At 34.8% G+C, this 17,946-nt stretch overlaps 5 protein-coding genes across 6 annotated transcripts; 4 read left to right on the forward strand and 1 right to left on the reverse strand.

Annotated features, from left to right (window-relative positions):
- Position 1: 1 nt before the first annotated feature.
- Positions 2 to 2,458, reverse strand: LOC104792335 (phosphatidylglycerophosphate phosphatase PTPMT1). Its single transcript, XM_010518466.3, has 6 exons — positions 1,624 to 2,458; positions 1,308 to 1,430; positions 1,113 to 1,206; positions 905 to 987; positions 736 to 825; positions 2 to 618 (listed from the first exon to the last, which is right to left on the reverse strand). The coding sequence occupies exons 1-6, from the start codon at positions 1,867 to 1,869 to the stop codon at positions 241 to 243; spliced, it is 1,014 nt and encodes a 337-aa protein (XP_010516768.1). The 5' UTR covers positions 1,870 to 2,458; the 3' UTR covers positions 2 to 240.
- A 1,377-nt stretch (positions 2,459 to 3,835) lies between these two features.
- On the forward strand, positions 3,836 to 7,423 carry LOC104792336 (putative peroxisomal acyl-coenzyme A oxidase 1.2). 2 transcript variants are annotated; one of them, XM_019246933.2, is made up of 11 exons: positions 3,836 to 4,228; positions 4,320 to 4,490; positions 4,900 to 5,109; positions 5,192 to 5,279; positions 5,360 to 5,521; positions 5,612 to 5,810; positions 5,920 to 6,117; positions 6,205 to 6,336; positions 6,438 to 6,561; positions 6,649 to 6,829; positions 6,909 to 7,423. In XM_019246933.2, exons 5-11 carry the CDS (start codon positions 5,460 to 5,462, stop codon positions 7,300 to 7,302), a joined length of 1,290 nt encoding a protein of 429 aa, XP_019102478.2. In that variant the 5' UTR covers positions 3,836 to 4,228; positions 4,320 to 4,490; positions 4,900 to 5,109; positions 5,192 to 5,279; positions 5,360 to 5,459; the 3' UTR covers positions 7,303 to 7,423. The 2 variants fall into 2 exon arrangements, with proteins under 2 accessions (XP_019102478.2, XP_087310617.1); XM_087454491.1 differs by lacking the exons at positions 3,836 to 4,228; positions 4,320 to 4,490; positions 4,900 to 5,109; positions 5,192 to 5,279; positions 5,360 to 5,521.
- Positions 4,088 to 5,339, forward strand: LOC147942915 (putative peroxisomal acyl-coenzyme A oxidase 1.2). The gene is made up of 5 exons (XM_087456234.1): positions 4,088 to 4,228; positions 4,320 to 4,490; positions 4,900 to 5,124; positions 5,192 to 5,279; positions 5,323 to 5,339. The coding sequence occupies exons 1-5, from the start codon at positions 4,088 to 4,090 to the stop codon at positions 5,337 to 5,339; spliced, it is 642 nt and encodes a 213-aa protein (XP_087312360.1).
- Positions 7,424 to 9,101: 1,678 nt separating the features above from the next.
- On the forward strand, positions 9,102 to 10,196 carry LOC104792338 (ethylene-responsive transcription factor ERF038). The gene has a single exon (XM_010518470.3). It carries the CDS (start codon positions 9,430 to 9,432, stop codon positions 10,018 to 10,020), a length of 591 nt encoding a protein of 196 aa, XP_010516772.1. The 5' UTR covers positions 9,102 to 9,429; the 3' UTR covers positions 10,021 to 10,196.
- Positions 10,197 to 16,257: 6,061 nt separating this feature from the next.
- Positions 16,258 to 17,483, forward strand: LOC104792339 (large ribosomal subunit protein eL15y-like). The gene is made up of 4 exons (XM_019246541.2): positions 16,258 to 16,261; positions 16,350 to 16,516; positions 16,610 to 16,913; positions 17,320 to 17,483. Exons 1-4 carry the CDS (start codon positions 16,258 to 16,260, stop codon positions 17,481 to 17,483), a joined length of 639 nt encoding a protein of 212 aa, XP_019102086.2.
- The last annotated feature ends 463 nt before the right edge of the window (positions 17,484 to 17,946 follow it).

Below are 17,946 nucleotides of genomic sequence, written 5' to 3' on the forward strand. Positions count from 1 at the left end.
AGAGACTAATTCACGTTCTTACTCATCAAAGGCAAATGAGGGACGAGGTAGTATTTAATTACAATACCCAGACGACAAAACCAAGTATCTTTTTTTCCCCAGATTTACAAACCCTTGCTTACTTCTATACCTAATTTGACCCCCTTTTTTATTTATAGACTTCTTTTTTACTGGAGAGAAACAGTGAAAAAGGGCATATTCACTCGCTCGCCAGCAGACTCACCTGCATCATCATCATCATCAGTAGACAGAAATGTCGACGCTTATACCTCCCATGGAGAGATTTTTTCCAGAAAGCTTGTGGTCCTCACGCAAGCCCAGCCATAGACATGAGATCCTGGCCAACGCAGCCTGGCCCACCACTTTCACACGGTAAACCATGCTAAGATCTGCAGCTGCCGCCCATAATTCATTCCCAGCAACATTCACCGACCTCTGTGAGTCATCATCATAGCCCTCTATATCTGAGTGGGTCACTACCACCATCGACCCATCATCAAACACCACCACATTCCCAGTACAAACCTGCTTCACATTTCTCGGGATCAAAGCTGAAGTTGCATCAGTTAGGCAACTCTGAGTATCCAGCACCTTGACATGGTAGTACTCAAGAACGGCCTGCAAACACACCATAAAGCATAAGAACAAAAGAAGAAGAAGAAGAAGAAGAAGAAGAAGAATAAAGGAATTAACTCTGATTCATCGATAATGAAGAATGTGGCCCCTGTCATATACCTTCCATTGGGTGGCTGCTAAAAGAACCCTGGGCCTGATCGACCTCACATAGGCATATGCTGCTTCAGGTGTCATATGTTTGTGTTGAACCTGCATTGCAAAGATACGATCAGAGGGCGAAAAGGGTGTCTTTGATCAAATTGTTTTGGGGATGAATTGAAACACAAACCAAGTAGCATATGACAATAGTTGTGCTGCGACCACGACCCGCCTTGCAGTGAACATAAGTCGTCTTTCCAAGTGACGCATTCCCTTCAACGAGGCAAAAAACAGAATTTTGAGATCAAATGAACACAGGCTTGGGACAACAGTAAGATACATAACAATGGTCAGCGGCAAAACACGTAAGAGAAAAAAAAATGAGAAGGTAAACTTACGATGGATAAATTCTACAGCTTGGCATATTGCTTCCATGGAAGGAGCAAAACAATAATCTCTCGTGGCAATCACCAGGTGGTCAATGCAGTAAGACTTCCATAAGAGTAAAGAAAATCAAATGAGGTTAGCAAACAAGAGGAAATAGTATATATTGTCACGTTGGCCAGGATAAAAGATAGGAGAAAAGAACAAACTTTGTAGAGAGATGATGGAACCAAAGTTTCATATGGCTCATTCAGTGTGATCACTCCACATACACCGAGCTCTTTCAGCTGTGGGACATCAGATGGGAATGGAACAGCTCCCAATAATATAAACTGTAGAAACAAGATTATGAGAGACAAGTATTAGCATAAGACACATAACCAAACCCAGATAGCATAATTGGAGGAGTAACTACAAGAGACCCAACTCAAATCATCAAAAGCAGCACAATCAACACGATCAATGTAACAAATTCGATTGAATTGACATAAAAAAACAGCTCAAAAATCAATAAAGGTTATATACCTCAGCGACACGATCCCACCAGCGAAACTCAGTCTCGAGCTTATTCCTAACAACGTTGTAAACCAGAGTAGGATAGAACAAGGCACGAGCACCAACACCAACCAGAGCCCTCTTTGTGGTCAACACAATCACGTTTCCTCTGCTCACCAATATCGCCTTATGATCTACATCATCAGCAACGTTCTTCTTAACCGATCTCTCCTCCACCTTCTTCTCATCCCTTTCCGTCAGTTCTTCGATATACATAATTCCTCAAGTCAAAGATCTAGAGATCAAGCAACACAAATCTATTCTCCTCCCAAACCGATAATAAAAAAAAAACCCTAAAATTGACCAGTCTTTTATCTATACACAAAGACAATTTATTCACAAGACCATTCAAACACACAGAAACAAAGAGAAAGTCCTAAAATTCAAAGGATTCGAAGACAAAGCCAAAGAGCAAGTCTACACGTAATCGAAATCGCGATAAAGTCAAGAGGAAGCAATCTGAGAAATCTTGAATTCAAAATCTTCAGGGAGATCACCACCATATTTCGCCTGAAACCAAAACGGATGATCCGATCAGCGATCAGACGAGACCACCGATTTTCAAAATCGCCAATGATCGAATGAGAGGAATCGAAGGTAAACCCTAAAAACAAGTTTTGTGATTTTCCAATTTTGGGGATCGAGAATTTTGCCTAATCTCTACTCAACCTTTTAGGTTTCTCTTTAGGAGAGGAGAATCGAAAAAAAAAAAAAAAAAAAAGAGTATCTCAGTGTTTTCAAAGAGAGGTGTTTTCTAAAGTGACAAGCGTTTCACCTCAATAATCGAATTTAAATGAAAGTCAATAACTATCTGACACGTGTTGTGAGGATCTATGGAGGAAGAGTCATGCATCGCACAAGGGCCAGATAACATTGGGATTATCCATTCCTTAATTCTTTTTTATTTATTTATTACTAGTATTGGATAAAGATTCTTTCTTTAATCGTAAGTAAAACAAAATATTTTGACAAAAAATTGATATGTTACCATTAAGTTTTCAAAGTCAAAAATCAATTTACCCATTTTTAAATGACAGAAGTCGATGTTCAGATATGTGGACATCTCACGTCTACTTTTAAAAACAAAATTAAATTCTTTTATGGAAATTTTGATTTATTTTTTAGTGTGTTCATTTTAGAAAATTCTTTTTTTCTTTATTCATATTTAAAAGTATATTTTTAAGAAAATTAAATTATAAAGTTTTGTAAGGTTTATAAAGTGTTTATATAATAATTACTACTCTTAGATTCAATCGAAATAAATATAAAGTTTAGGTATATATATTTTATAAGTTTATACACATATTCGGGTAAATATTGTATATATCTTTTATCAATCTAACATTAAATAAAATAAAACTCTAAGATTGGTGACATAAACTAGTTTTTAAAAACTTAAGTAAACTCTAACCGAAACTAGAAAAAGAATTGTCTTAATGCTAAGAGTAAACAGCTCAAAACAATAAAATATTATATTTTAATGGTACTTTTAATAATATTTTAGAAATTAAGCATTTTGAAAAGTGGTATTAAAAATGATGTTTTTGAAATTCTCCTATCATTTTACTATTTTGAATGTATAAGTCTTTTCTAGGCAATTTTTTGGGTATTGTATGTAGTTAATATTTAACATCGAACAAATATATAAAGCAGAATAACAAAATGAACGATAAACAATGAAAATAAGACAATTCTTAAACAATCTTAATAAGTTAGAAATAAACAGATCAAACTAATAAAAAAAATATAAGAAAACTTAAGAGACAATTATAAAAAAACAACAAAATACTAAGAGAGAAAAAAAAAACATCTTTTACTTGACCTTCGTCCGAAAAACCTTAACACTTAACGTTCAATCCTATAGACTATAGTGTCATGAGTGCAATCTAATTAACCCGAAACTTTTTGCAAAAACCTTAAATCATTGTGATCCTAACATTCTTTAGAACTAAAAAAAAATGAATGTACATCTTTTTTAAGGGAAAAAGATTACCCCTCGACTAAACAATGTATAATGGAGTTGAATTTTTTTTTTTTTTTACCACAAATGAAGTATTTATATTCTAGTGATTTTCAAATTAACAAGAATAAAAAACTCAAAACTTCAAAAGTAGTTGAGCAATTAATTATCAACTGCGCACGAGAGTAGTAAAGTCGGTAAATAATGACAATATGATGATGTGTAGATGACCTAAATCCTAATCACTTATTACATCACTTTGTATTATCTCTCCTCCTCTGTTTCTACTACAATAAATACTAAAGATAGAAAAAAATCCTCTCTTTCCTTAATTTTTTTCTTTCTCTCTAACCGATTCTCTCCTATTGAATCGCCGTAACTAGTGCAGCTTTTCTACTTGTGTCTTAAAGAAAACAAAAAACAAACATTGGCTTCTCTCTTTTGAATCTGACAAGTGACAACAGAGAGATAACAATGGATGGAGGAGTTGATCACCTCGCCGACGAGAGGAACAAAGCAGAGTTCCACGTCGACGATATGAAGCTCGTCTGGGCCGGTTCCCGCCACTCTTTCGATGTTTCAAATCGTGTTTCCCGCCTCGTCGCCGCTGATCCGGTGAGTGACCTTCTTCTCTCTACCTACCTTCCTTCATAATTTTCTCTGTTTTTTAACTCCCGGTGTGAATTTTTTGCATCTTTCTTTTAAGGTCTTTGAGAAAAGCAACAGAGCTGTAATGAATAGGAAAGAGTTGTTCAAGAACACGTTGAGAAAAAGCGTTCACGCTTGGAAGATGATCAACGAGCTTCGTCTTTCTGATGAGGAAGCGATCAAACTGAGGTCTTTCATGGATCAACCAGGCTTCATGGATCTCCATTGGGTAATAATACACACAAAATTTTCTTTTGTGATTTTGGCCTTGTTCGTTTATTCATTTGGATGGACCATCTGAATGAATCATTCAGGTGTTGTTCGTTTTTGTAAAAAAAAAGAGCATCATCCAGAATTATTCACATAGATCATCTGAATGGGTTTTAAACTCATTTGGATGATTATAGTTGGACCATTTGGATGAAGATGGTTCATAAAAAAATAACAGGAGAATTATCGATTGACCATCCAAATGAACTATTTTTTTATCTTGTTTGTTGGATCATTTGCCATTGAAATGAATTATTTAGATGTATCATTTAAATAGATCATTTAGATGGAAATGCTAAATGATGAAAAGAACATGGCCTTCTTAGAATATTGATGTTGAATGGGTTTTGGTTGGGGTTGATATATAGGGAATGTTTGTGCCTGCTATTAAAGGACAAGGCACAGAGGAACAACACAAAAAGTGGTTGTCTTTAGCTAATAAGATGCATATAATTGGATGTTATGCTCAAACTGAGCTTGGTCATGGCTCTAACGTTCAAGGCCTTGAGACAACCGTCACTTTTGATCCAAAGACCGATCAGTTTATCATTCACAGTCCAACTCAGACATCATCCAAAGTGAGAGAAGAACAAGTATATGTGTTTGATCTTTGAGATTTTTATGTTTTGTGTCTTAGTTTTGTTTTGTTTGGTAATATAGTGGTGGCTTGGTGGCTTAGGAAAAGTTTCTACTCATGTTGTGGTTTATGCTCGTCTCATAACGAATGGCAAAGACCATGGTGTTCATGGTAAGCACCAAGACGATTTAATTATTGCTCTTTTTTTTTTCAGTCATCAGTATTGATTGACTAGTCTTTCTCCTTTTCAGGATTCATTGTGCAACTAAGAAGTTTGGATGATCATACTCCTCTTCCGGGTATAACCATCGGTGATATTGGAATGAAGTTTGGAAACGGGCATATAACTCAATGGACAATGGTTTTCTTATGTTTGATCATTTTCGCATTCCTAGAGATCAAATGTTCATGAGGTCCACCCTCTCTCTTTGGCCTCATGTGGATAAGCATTTCACCTATATATCCCTAAATAAATGGTTATGCATTTTTCTTCTTATATATAGACTGTCAAAAGTTACAAGAGAAGGAAAATATGTAGCATCAGATGTTCCAAGGCAATTGGTGTATGGTACTATGGTGTATGTAAGACAGTTTATTGTGTCAAATGCTTCCACTGCGCTGGCTTGGGCTGTCTGCATTGCTACTAGGTACAGTGCAGTTCGAAGGCAGTTTGGTTCACAGAACGGTGGAATTGAAACACAGGTACCCTCTATAAATCTCACTATATACATAATAACCATGGTGCAAAAATGTATTTGGATTCTTAACTAGAGTTAAAGAAACTACTTATTGATTTTGTTATAAATGGCAGGTGATTGATTATAAAACTCAGCAGAACAGATTGTTTCCTCTGCTAGCATATGCATATGCATTTCGGTTTGTAGGGGAGTGGCTGAAATGGCTCTACACTGATGTAACACAAAGACTAGAGGCCAGTGATTTTGCAACATTGCCTGAAGCTCATGCATGCACTGCAGGATTAAAGTCAATGACTACCTCAGCCACCTCAGTATGCTGATTTCATTTCCAAGCTAAACTTATTAAAATAAGTTACAAATGATCAGCTAACTTGGGTTTTTTTTTTGGTTGGTTAAAGGATGGTATTGAAGAATGTCGTAAGTTATGTGGTGGACATGGATATTTGTGGTGTAGTGGCCTTCCTGAGTTGTTTGTTGTATATGTTCCTGCTTGCACATACGAAGGAGACAATGTTGTGTTGCAATTACAGGTGGTCTTCTAGAATAACACTTGAGTCATTTCAAAACCCTAACTATTTATATTGGCATATTACATTGTACTAATATTTGTTATGTTTCAATGAGTCTTCAGGTTGCTAGATTTCTGATGAAGACAGTTTCTGATGAAGACAGTTCTGGAAAGGTTCCTTCAGGGACAACTGCTTATATGGGCAGAGCAAAACACCTTTTGCAATGCAGTTCCGGTGTTCAAAAAGGTGATTTTTTCAAGGATATTACCATAAAAATTATATATATTCTTAATCTTGATTTGTTTCTGAATTAAATTTTTGCTGAACATGCAGCTAAAGATTGGTTAAACCCTGATATGGTGATGGAAGCTTTTGAAGCAAGGGCTTTGAGAATGGTTGTTACATGTGCTAACAATCTAAGCATGTTTGAGAATCAAGAACAAGGATTCTCAGAACTCTTGGCTGATCTTGTTGAGGCTGCTATTGCTCATTGCCAGTTGATTGTCGTCTCTAAGTAAATAAGCTTCTCTCACCAAATTTTACAAACTTATCAAAACGGACTAAAATTTATATTTGTACTTGAACATTCACAGGTTTATAGCCAAAGTAGAGGGAAAGATTGAAGGAAAAGGAGTGAAGAAACAACTCAAGAACTTGTGCTACATCTACGCACTCTATCTTCTTCACAAACACCTTGGTGATTTCCTCAGAACAAAGTCTGTTACTCCCGAACAAGCTGCACTCGCGAACGACCAGCTTCGGTCACTCTACTCCCAGCTGCGACCAAACGCAGTAGCCTTAGTGGATGCCTTTGACTACACGGACCACTATCTAGGCTCTGTGCTGGGACGCTACGACGGAAACGTTTACTCAAAGCTGTTTGAGGAAGCACTGAAGGATCCACTCAATGATTCGGTGGTTCCTGATGGCTACCGTGAATACATCCGACCGTTGATTAAGCAAGACTTCCGCTCTGCCAAACTCTAACTCCTTTGTGCGCCTAAAAAAGGACAACATTATTTTGATCATTTCATATGTTTAATTCACCTTTGTTAACAATTACTACGACTAAGTTTGACAAATGAAATAAATCTTTGGATATCAGAAACTCGTGGTATGTTAAGTTGTCTCTTCAAGTATAAAGGCTCATCGCATATCTGATTTAACGATCATAGTAATGAAGTTTATGTGTTGCCTTTTGCCTTGCTAATCAATTGGCATTTTTCGATCCATAAAGTTGCGTAGCGTTTTTAGTTATTAATTGAGCAATTAAATAACCGAATTAGTTAGTTGAATATATGTATTTATCATCATATCGCATATATAATTTGTGGTTGTACTATTTCAATAGCCAACTGTTGTCTTCTATTCTATATATCTAAATCCTCCAACATTGAAAAAAAAACAATTCTAATAATACTACAACAATCGTATTTAAAAATTTGTTAGTTGGTTAGTAGTAGTGAAAGTAGTTAAGACACCCTCGTTAAATTAGTTTTGACAGCTTATGTCTTTAATCTTGTTTAACCCAAGAGACGTAATTAAAGACGAAAACCAAGTTTGACTGACTCTTTCGGTATACGCATGCATATTTACACATGTATGCTTCTATATGTATGTACGAACCTATGAGATTTGTCTTTGTAACATCGTCAAGACGTCAACTGTCTTTGATTGTTATTTTGTATGTACCTTAAGCTTGTACCAACGTGTACTAATGCGGTTTCTTACATGTGCGTCTATATGATCAATGTTGTATTCAAATTGTTCACTTCTTAATAACACAATTTTTTCAATTCTTAATAGTACATTTGTAGACCTAACTTACTATACTCCTTTTCTGTATATACTAGATACGTACAACAGCTTCAGTAAGATTTATCCAAATGGCGACCTTTTTATCATTTGCGAATCAACACAAACATATTTTTGGCTTTTATTTGCCTTCTTTGCTTACCAACAGATCCGTGATAGGTAAATCTACTTTTTGAAACTCTAATCGTTTTCGATGCTCTTTATTTTTATTTTATTTTCTCGTTGTGTGCATCAGTGGAAACCCTCCTTCATTCACTAGATAAAAAGTAGGTAGCTAAAAGAGAACACTTCAGTAATACTTAAGCTATGTATTCACTATTATACTATAGTCAACACCATCAGTGTATGTATAAAAGAACGACTCGACTGTAGAAACTCGACAAAATCGAATAAAGGTTTACCCCAAATATGGATATGGATGCTTTGTAATTAATATTGAGCGAGTCAATTAGACTCATAAAACGAGGATAAATGGGTTTTCTTCTTTTAAATCCATTAATTTGGTGGTGCCCAATAAATGTAAAACGCCGAGCTGTGAGGGTAATGGAATCACCAAAAAATGATGGCTGAATTCACCCTTCTCAGTGTAATTAACTTCTAATGCTAGGATTTATCTTGATTTGTATCAGTATGCTATACAATTTTTTTTAATGAAGATGGTTATACACATTGATTTCTCCACATTTAAAGAAAGATTGTGTATATATGATCTGTCTAAATACATAAAACTTGTACCCAGTGCACGCATCGAATTTAATAAATTAAATTTCATTTCATGGTAGTTTTACCATATGATTTTTTTATGTATTCTCTCCGTATGATCATCCTTTTTTATCGTCTCTCTTTCGTATTGTTGTCTATTGTTTTTACCGTTACGTGTGACCAATTGGGTTCTACCACCTATATTAAAATATCTCCACGCATATGATATTATAAACTTTATATACGAGAAAGAGATACGATTATTTTTTATCATTTTCTTTTTGGCGAACCGAGACCGAGAGAGAGTACAATACAAACATTGGAAACCCATATGGGCTATATATGGTATGGTACGTATTAAATACTAACACATATATTTTAGGTATAGCATACAAAAGAAAGTCCGCATTCTAATTTTTGGATGTATATAATAACAACACACCGACCTCTTCCTTCCTCAATCCTCTTTTCTAACTCTTCACACTAAAAACCCAAACACACACACACAGAAACCAAATTTATATTTTCTTTTTTTTTCTCTCTCTCTCAAAATCTTCCCACCAAATCAAAGTCTTCCTCTATACAAATTCCAAGAAAATGGAACGTGACGACGACTGCCGGAGATTTCAAGATTCACCGGCGCAGAAGACGGAGAGAAGAGTGAAAAATTATCCAAAAAAGAAAAGATCAGTCAAAGATGATGAAAAAGTTGTTGTTTCAAAGCATCCAACGTTTCGAGGTGTCAGAATGAGACAATGGGGGAAATGGGTTTCTGAAATCAGAGAGCCAAAGAAGAAATCAAGAATCTGGCTCGGCACTTTCTCCACGGCGGAGATGGCGGCGCGTGCTCACGACGTTGCTGCTTTAGCCATCAAAGGCGGTTCTGCTCATCTCAACTTCCCAGAGCTCGCTTACCACCTCCCTAGACCAGCTAGTGCCGACCCTAAAGACATCCAAGCCGCCGCCGCAGCAGCTGCAGCCGCAGTAGCCATTGACATGGAAGTAGAGACGTCTTCACCGTCTCCGTCTCCCACTGTCACCGAAACGTCATCTCCGGGTACGACTGCGATATCTGACGACGCGTTCTCCGATCTTCCTGATCTCTTGCTCGACGTGAACCACAAAATCGACGGCTTCTGGGAATCTTTTCCCGACGACGAAGAACCCTTCCTCTCTCAAAGTTACTAGGAAACTCAAAAACGGTGTCGTTTCATTGTATGTATTTTTGCCGTGTGAAAAAAATTTTGACGTTGAAAATATCACCCGGATAATCCAAATTGTATTGACAAAGAAAAAGGAAAAAAAAAAAATCCAAAATTGTATGATTGATTAATCGTTTTAAGATATTCTTCAAAGTGTGAAAATGTGTGATATAAGTAAAAAACGTTACTATTTGTTTTTCTGTCGAAAAAAAAATATAGTATATATGAACGTTCAGTGAGTCAGTGACAATTGACAAAGTCCCATGTTTGTTTCTAGCCCTGTTTCCCCCCCCCCCCCCCCCCCCCCTACAGATTTATGTTTCTGACCACTACATTTACTTTTAGGTCTGACACAGATATTTATTACTATATTTTCTCCAATAAAGCTGGCATATAATAATAGGATTATATAGATATATCTTTTTTCTTTCTCTGTAACGTTAATGTATATGTTATTTTATCTTAGATATAAAAATATAAGGTCGAGCATTTTATGTAACAAACAACCTCGGCTCGACCAAGTTCCCTTTTTCTTTATTCATGATATGGCCTCAGATTTTTGTATTAGAGAAGATACAATAATATGAGAGAAGAAGAAAGTAATAAAAAGGGTGAGGAATAGCACGAGAGACAAATTTTATTTAAGTTTTCGGTTGAAATTTGTGTGTATATTTTGGTTCTGTTGTTGTCCAGTTTCCTAATTTATGGCTACTCTCCTTTTTGCCGTGAGCTTATTGGCCCTTATAAAGTTGGGAAATGAAAAGACCCGTTGGCCCATTTTATTTAATGAGTGTGCTGTATTTAATGTGTTTTTTGTTGGGACTGATTTTCAATTTTTTCATTGATATGCTATTTTTTTGTTGTTTCTATTTGTCTCTTCCTTAAAAAAAAAAAAAAAAAATGGAGGATTTTGGACCAGTTAAAAAGAGAGTAATTTTCATATATATGAAAAACTAGGTGTGTTGTTATTTATGGTGAGAATAGAAATCAATCATAGTTGTTTTTTCAAAAACCTACAGGTTAAAACATTTGAGCCATTTTGACTATTGTTTGTTGTTAGGTAGGTTTCTATTAAGCCACAACAAAAAGTTCTATAAATATTTTTTTCTTCATTTCATGGAAATTATGTTTTATTTGAAAACAGATTGATACATTATAAGTATCTTTTTGTTTTTTGTTTTGAACATATATCAAAAAGAAAATAATGATTTAACTTTACAAATTATCATAACCCAACAATTATATCCCAACATCTGATAATATCCACATAACAAGCGATCGTTAGATTGGTCTAAGTTGGAAAAACCTTACAAAGAAAAAGAAGGATGGGTTTAAGAATTTGCTTTAATGTTATTAAACATTATTAATGATGCTTTATGGGCAAAACAAGCGATGAATTGTATATAACTCTTTCAGTCTTTCTTACAGTAATGGAGGGCAATAATTCTTCAGATGGATGACGACTAATTCCTTTGGCAGGTCAAAATCTCTTACGCAAAGGTGTAAGAAATTTCTTAGGACTTCTATCTTTTAGTGGGAAGTTCTCTCTAGCTGCCATATTGTCCACAAGCCGCAAAGAGATCTGAAAGTGATCTCTCTACAATTAGATATGATCACTCTGATGAATTGATCTCGTTAAAAGCATACCACAATCCACAATATCACTTTAAATTATTTTTCCAAATCATTTCATAATTGGATCAATTGGGCTGGCATTAACTAAATTAAAAGATGGTTTTAATAACATTGTTGATATTGAGATAGTAGACAAGATAGAAAAATCGTTTCCAATGCAACCATATTGCATATATATCTTTACTTCGCTTTGGAATGGGTTTCATAACCATATATAATTGACTCAATGTCTTCTTCGTAATATAGTTCCTAGTTGGAGTAGAATACCATCTTTTCAGTCTACATGCAATATGGACCACTTTGGACTTGGAAGTGTTTCATCAAGATAAAATTCATAAAGTTATCATCAAGTATTTGTACACAGATTTGAAACTAAACACACAGACGCACACACTATATATATTACACACATATATATATATATATATATATAACTTTTGTTATAATTAACCTTATGTGTTTATTTTCTAAAGTATAATCAAAATGCTAAAAAAAAAATTATTTGGAAACTTTCTACATTATGATATTGTGGAAAAGAAGAAATGCTTATTTTCTTATATTGTCCCTATATATAGGAGGGGCTACATACGTGCCTATGTGTTTAAATGTGAGCCGTTTATGTTGCATCGACATCATGGGGCCAAATCAACATCATCGTCAAATAATGGGTATACAGTGTTTAAGAAGATTATTGAAGTTCCATTCTACTTTTTTAAAAATATATATATTGACTAGGCCATTAACTGTGTAAAATTTTAATAACATTAGGATTAGGATTGTAATATATTTTTACTATTGTCAGTTATATCCTGTGTTTTAAAAATCCTCGCCTAACACCGATTACGCCTTACAAAATTGTTAGGCCCACCCTTTCCATCTCGATTAATGACTAATTACCGCCTAACATTAATTATTTAATTATACCTGTCTAATTTGATTATAACTCGTCTAATCCGATTAGTTTCCGCTTAATTTTGTATATAATGATTATTTTTAGAGCCAAATATAAATCAAATATGTATTTTTTTGTTATTTAGACATTTAAATTAAGAGTTTAGGATGTTTTACAATAAACAGAATTATACATATATTTAATGCTATATATTTTTATTTTATTAGTAATTTAATAAAATAATCATAAAACTAGTCCTCGATTAATACCCGTTTAATCTCCGATTTTCTCGCTAGGCGCTAGGCCCACCCCGACCGCCCGACTAGCGCCTAGCGATTTCTAAAACAGGGGTTATACCAATATTTATTAAAATCAAAACTATAAATGGTTATAGAGTTCTTGACAAACTATGCAATGACCATGTCTATATAACTATATTGACATGTAATTTTATGGTTTGTGATAATGTTCTTATCATGTCTCTAGTCCGGTTTAAATAAGAGTGTTTCATACTGTTAAAAATAAATATATGTTTGTTCTATAATTTTAACAGACAAATTAAAAAATAATTTATTTATTTTGAATTTTCAAAAATATTTTTTTTTATCTACCTAAACATATCACTAAAATGAAACAAGTACAGACAAAATTCACAAAACATCACATAATACTTCATTAAGATAGAGAGGGAGTAAAATTTCTATTGAAAATGAAGTATATAAGTAGATTTCATATACTAACAAAATTATAAGTATTGTAATGATTATGAAATTAAATAATTATGCATTGAGTTAAATAGTGATTGCATAAATCTGTCATAGGTATGGCACTCCACCTCTTCTTTAGTTGGTGGTACTCATCAAAGGTGTGGTCCTCTTTTTTCACTCACCCTGACCTCTCTCCTCATACATTGTTCGAGGATCATTTGCGTTAGATCGGCATCTAAAATTAGCAAACTCATGGCAATATGCACACTATAGATTTACATGTTATTGTCTTTGGAGAGAAAAGAATTCTAGTATCCCCTCTTGTAGCACAAAATCAGCTCATGTTGTTATCAAGGAAACTACCCTCATATTCATCTAATTTGAATACTTTGTCTTATCGTTTCTTTGATCACCCTCCTATTTTTAATGGAAACTTTCAAAGGATTCTTAAAAAAAGAGAAAATAAAAAAAATTCTCTCACAAATAGAATTTTGTGCTTGTATATATTAATCTAAATTTACTAGAAAGAAAAACCTGTCGTGTCGTATTTTTACTTTATTTTGTGGATGAATATGTGATTAAACATGTTGATGTGATATATCCGACGGTGACATATACAAAGCCGGAGAATCCTAGGTGACTAGATCCTCACACTTCAATTTCCAAAACTAGATTATTTTCATCTTTCCGTTTTCGACCAGATCATTATATTCTTCAACTCAACCTGCCCTCATAAATAAATAAGTGTTCATCTTTATTTTTTTCCTAATCTTATAAATAAATAAAAATGCATTTACTGGAAACATTATTCTTATCTTCTCGTAATACTGTAGAATGATAAATGATTTCAAAAGGTAATTCACAATCAAATGCTTTAAAAATTGGACTGGAAGCGTTCACGTAAGCTAATTAGATGCTATAGGTTGAATTTGATTTGATCTGTTCCGCGTGAGTCTTGACTCTTTTTTTTTGTTCTACTCCCTCTGTTTCATAGTATATGATGTTTTAGAGGTTTTTCTTATTTCATAATATAAGATGTTTTCAATATTTGAGGCAACTTTTAGATTACTTTTATATTTTCTTATTATTTATTTTATTCAGTCTTGTTTTTGATTAGTTAAATTTTTTAAAAATAAACATTTCTTATTATGCGTGCTTTAGCTAAAACATTTTATATTTTAAAACTGAAGAAGTATAATTTAATGATAAACAAGTAAGTAATAGACAAGCATTTAGATGTTTTGAGACATGTATGTAATTCCACAAATTAATCATTTTACAAAAAAGCTTTGAAAGGCCTCCAATCTCTTTGTTAAAAGTTAAAACTACATTCATTTTTAAACCACCTAAACACTACAAAGTAATTAAAATAATGTTAAGAATAAAAACAAAGAAAAACTCTCAATATAGAGCGTTTAGCAACAAACGCTCTCTATATAGGTGTAATCCGAGTCTTGATATGAAATTTTTTTATCCTCGTGTGATTCGTGAAGAATTCACATCAGTCGCCAAAGGAAGTTAAGTCACTAGCTAGGCTTAATTCACACGGTTCAATAATATATTGGTTACTAGAACTTGAGCGAAAAATAGAAAATAAAAAACCACTAACAGCTATAAGGATATCGTCAGACGTCTAACGTAATCATTAGTTTGAAACTTCAGAGGTACGCAAGAACAAATTGGAGTGAAGATGTTGTCCTTAGAATTGTTTCTTCTTACAGTAAAAAAAAATGTGATTAAAATATATATACAAAAACGTAATAAAAAGAAGAAGGAACATACAGAATTGTTCAGAGAATCTACAGATGAGGTTGGAAATGGTGGGCTGAGGCGCACGTGCTAGGTTATGTCCGTACTGGCGCCATTGTACGAACCAGACGAAAGTGGAATTTGTATCTTCTGATAACATTGTTGCCTTCCCAAAGGCCAAGCTACTTTTTACAAATTACAGATCTTTTACAATTTTTTCCATTATTTGTGGTCTATAAAACGTAAGAGAATAATTTTCTTTTACTATATAAATGAAAAGGGACCCCAAGAAACATCAGTAAGGCTGAGGCGATGTTTTATGTACTGCCACGCATTGGTGTTTTATTGTCTTCATCTTATATATGTATCGATGAAAACAAGTGTAATAATGTATGGGTTTCCTTTTTTTGGTGTTAATTTGGTATATGCCAGTCCCACTGGAAAAGATGCTAGTTTAGTGTACTACTTATCTTTTAAATATTTTATTTCCTTAAATAATACTAGTATACATTTGATATTTTGGTGAATGATCGATTAATATGTAATCAACAGATTACGCACATGTTCACATGATAAGATTACATGGTTGAATGTATGACATGAATATAGAAAAACTTATTCCGATAGCTTTGCTTCCAATGACATTTGTTGAAATTAAACGTTAGTGAGCTAGTACTTATTGAAATGCAGATGCAGGCACCTAGCTATATACACATATCAACTCTAGCGATAAGCACGATCGATGTTCACAATCAACTTCAATATTTTTCCAATATCTTTTTTCCGACAAAAGAGTCCAGATTTTAGAAGAAAATATCATATTTGAAGAAGCTTTAGTTTGTTTTTTGTTTTTTTTTGCACGATAACTCTTTCATGGATTGATGACGACAGGTCTCGGGTGACCAAAAAAAAAACTATGAAAAAAAAGAAACAGAATTTTGCTAATATATATTCAGGACTATCCAACAAAGTATTAACTCACAAAACTTTATAATTATATAATTCAATTCAATAACACGTGATTGAGGATTAAACCCCACACAATCTATGGATTAGCTAGGGCCTAGGTGTAATCGCTGATGGGTAGCCCAATAGGTGATCATATGGCCGAAAAAAACGCACCGTCTTAATATATAGTTATAGTGTTAGCCGCTTATAGTGTTAGCCGCTATTTATTTATTCTTGGCGATAACCTAATACTCTGTTCGCAAGTTGTGCGGTGGTCATCGTAACTTGACGAATGGGTAAAGCATTTGCTGTTAATAATACTCTTCGTCTAGAGATTTTATAAATGATTCGTTGTTTTGTTTAAACAATTCATGTTATGAGTAGGTGCGTACAAGTATGTGTCGGAGCTATGGAGGAAGAAGCAATCGGATGTTATGAGGCACCTGCAACGCGTAAGGTGCTGGAATTACAGACAACAACCTTCCATCGTCCGTCTGACTCGACCAACTCGTCCAGATGAAGCTCGTCGTTTGGGCTTCAAGGCGAAGCAGGTTTCCCTCTCAGCTTTCGAGTTTTTTGGTTCTGAGTTTTGAGGTTTAAGGTTTAACGTTCTTACATGATCTTGTGTGGCTTTGTCATGTCAGGGATATGTGGTGTATAGAGTAAGAGTAAGACGTGGTGGAAGGAAGAGGCCAGTTCCAAAGGGGATTGTGTATGGTAAGCCAACGAACCAAGGAGTGACACAACTCAAGTTCCAGCGAAGCAAGAGGTCTGGTTCGGAGGAACGTGCTGGGAGGAAGCTAGGCGGTCTGAGAGATCTCAACTCCTACTGGATTAACGAGGACTCCACGTACAAATACTACGAGATCATCCTTGTGGATCTGGCTCACAACGCAGTGAGTAACGACCCGAGGATCAACTGGATTTGTAACCCTGTTCACAAGCATCGTTGTTGATACCACGATTCGCATTCCTGGTTATGGGCCGAGGCCCAAGACGCACTGACTAAATGGGCCCAAACCCAATGCGAAGGGAGCCTGCTAAGCCCGGCGAGCGAAGAGAAGCGATGCTAGCTGATCTCCCATGTCACTTCGGAGATCGGGGAACGGTCAAAAGATTCTCTGTATTAAGTTAGCTTAAATGAGAAAGCAAGATTAACAGAGTGAATTGATTTGGCATTTAATTGTAATAGAGTGGTATAAATAGCGGGGGTATGATGACTGTAGAGGGGATGGAAAAAATTCTAAAAAAATAATAACACACCTTTTCAGTTTATAACACTTAGTCTAAGAATACAGTTTGGAACCTTCGACAGTGATAGTATCCTCCGCTCGGAAAAACACCTTGGAAGTAGAACTCAGATCCAGTTCTCACAATCGTGAGCTTAGAGGTCTCACATCAGAAGGAAAGAAGAACAAAGGTTTGCGTGGAAAGGGTCATAACAACAACAAGAATCGACCCTCACGTAGAGCTACTTGGAAGAATAACAATACTATCTCCCTCCTTCGTTACCGTTGATTCTCTTGTTCCATTTTTGCTCTTTTTGTTTCTTGCCACTTTGTTTTTTTCCGTTCTAAAGCCTGTAGACGCTCAAGTGATTTTACGTATGGACTATAACATTTCAATCAAACTGAGAGTATTATTATATACATTATGAAGCATATACACAAGTCAAGTAAGCAAGTTATTAATTAGTCCAAGTGAGTCTATTCTGGTCTCTACTTGTATAGTCTATATAGTCTACATCACATCTTGACCTAACTAAACATCTAAACGATTAGATGAAGCTAACATGTGACTAGAAGTGTGGATTTTATATGGATCAAGTGAAACATGCTAGATCATTCAGATTTCAGAGGGTTTCGATCAGAGCAAGAATCGGTGTACTTTGCTGTTGTTGTTGGCTTGTTGCTGTTGAGTAGTGACACCATGCTCTTCCACATTACTGAATAATATTGCATCACTGTCTTGGTCCGTCATC

This window comes from Camelina sativa, chromosome 6 (assembly GCF_030686135.1).
Source record: "Camelina sativa cultivar CO46 ecotype springtype chromosome 6, ASM3068613v1".
Classification (NCBI taxonomy): domain Eukaryota; kingdom Viridiplantae; phylum Streptophyta; class Magnoliopsida; order Brassicales; family Brassicaceae; genus Camelina; species Camelina sativa.

Bases quoted from the DNA above. Each gene is read 5' to 3' on its own strand.
- LOC104792335 (XM_010518466.3), bottom strand. From the start codon at position 1,869: ATGTATATCGAAGAACTGACGGAAAGGGATGAGAAGAAGGTGGAGGAG. The intron at 1,207-1,307 runs GTTTGTTCTTTT...CTCTTATGGAAG, and splicing joins TTCCATCATCTCTCTACAAA to TCTTACTGCATTGACCACCT. The intron at 826-904 runs GTTTGTGTTTCA...TTTGCAATGCAG, and splicing joins CTATTGTCATATGCTACTTG to GTTCAACACAAACATATGAC.
- LOC147942915 (XM_087456234.1), top strand. From the start codon at position 4,088: ATGGATGGAGGAGTTGATCACCTCGCCGACGAGAGGAACAAAGCAGAG. The intron at 4,229-4,319 runs GTGAGTGACCTT...CTTTCTTTTAAG, and splicing joins GCCTCGTCGCCGCTGATCCG to GTCTTTGAGAAAAGCAACAG. The intron at 4,491-4,899 runs GTAATAATACAC...GTTGATATATAG, and splicing joins GCTTCATGGATCTCCATTGG to GGAATGTTTGTGCCTGCTAT.
- LOC104792336 (XM_019246933.2), top strand. From the start codon at position 5,460: ATGGACAATGGTTTTCTTATGTTTGATCATTTTCGCATTCCTAGAGAT. The intron at 5,522-5,611 runs GTCCACCCTCTC...TCTTATATATAG, and splicing joins AGAGATCAAATGTTCATGAG to ACTGTCAAAAGTTACAAGAG. The intron at 6,562-6,648 runs GTGATTTTTTCA...CTGAACATGCAG, and splicing joins CAGTTCCGGTGTTCAAAAAG to CTAAAGATTGGTTAAACCCT.
- LOC104792338 (XM_010518470.3), top strand. From the start codon at position 9,430: ATGGAACGTGACGACGACTGCCGGAGATTTCAAGATTCACCGGCGCAG.
- LOC104792339 (XM_019246541.2), top strand. The intron at 16,517-16,609 runs GTTTCCCTCTCA...TTGTCATGTCAG, and splicing joins TGGGCTTCAAGGCGAAGCAG to GGATATGTGGTGTATAGAGT. The intron at 16,914-17,319 runs GTTGTTGATACC...CCTTGGAAGTAG, and splicing joins TAACCCTGTTCACAAGCATC to AACTCAGATCCAGTTCTCAC.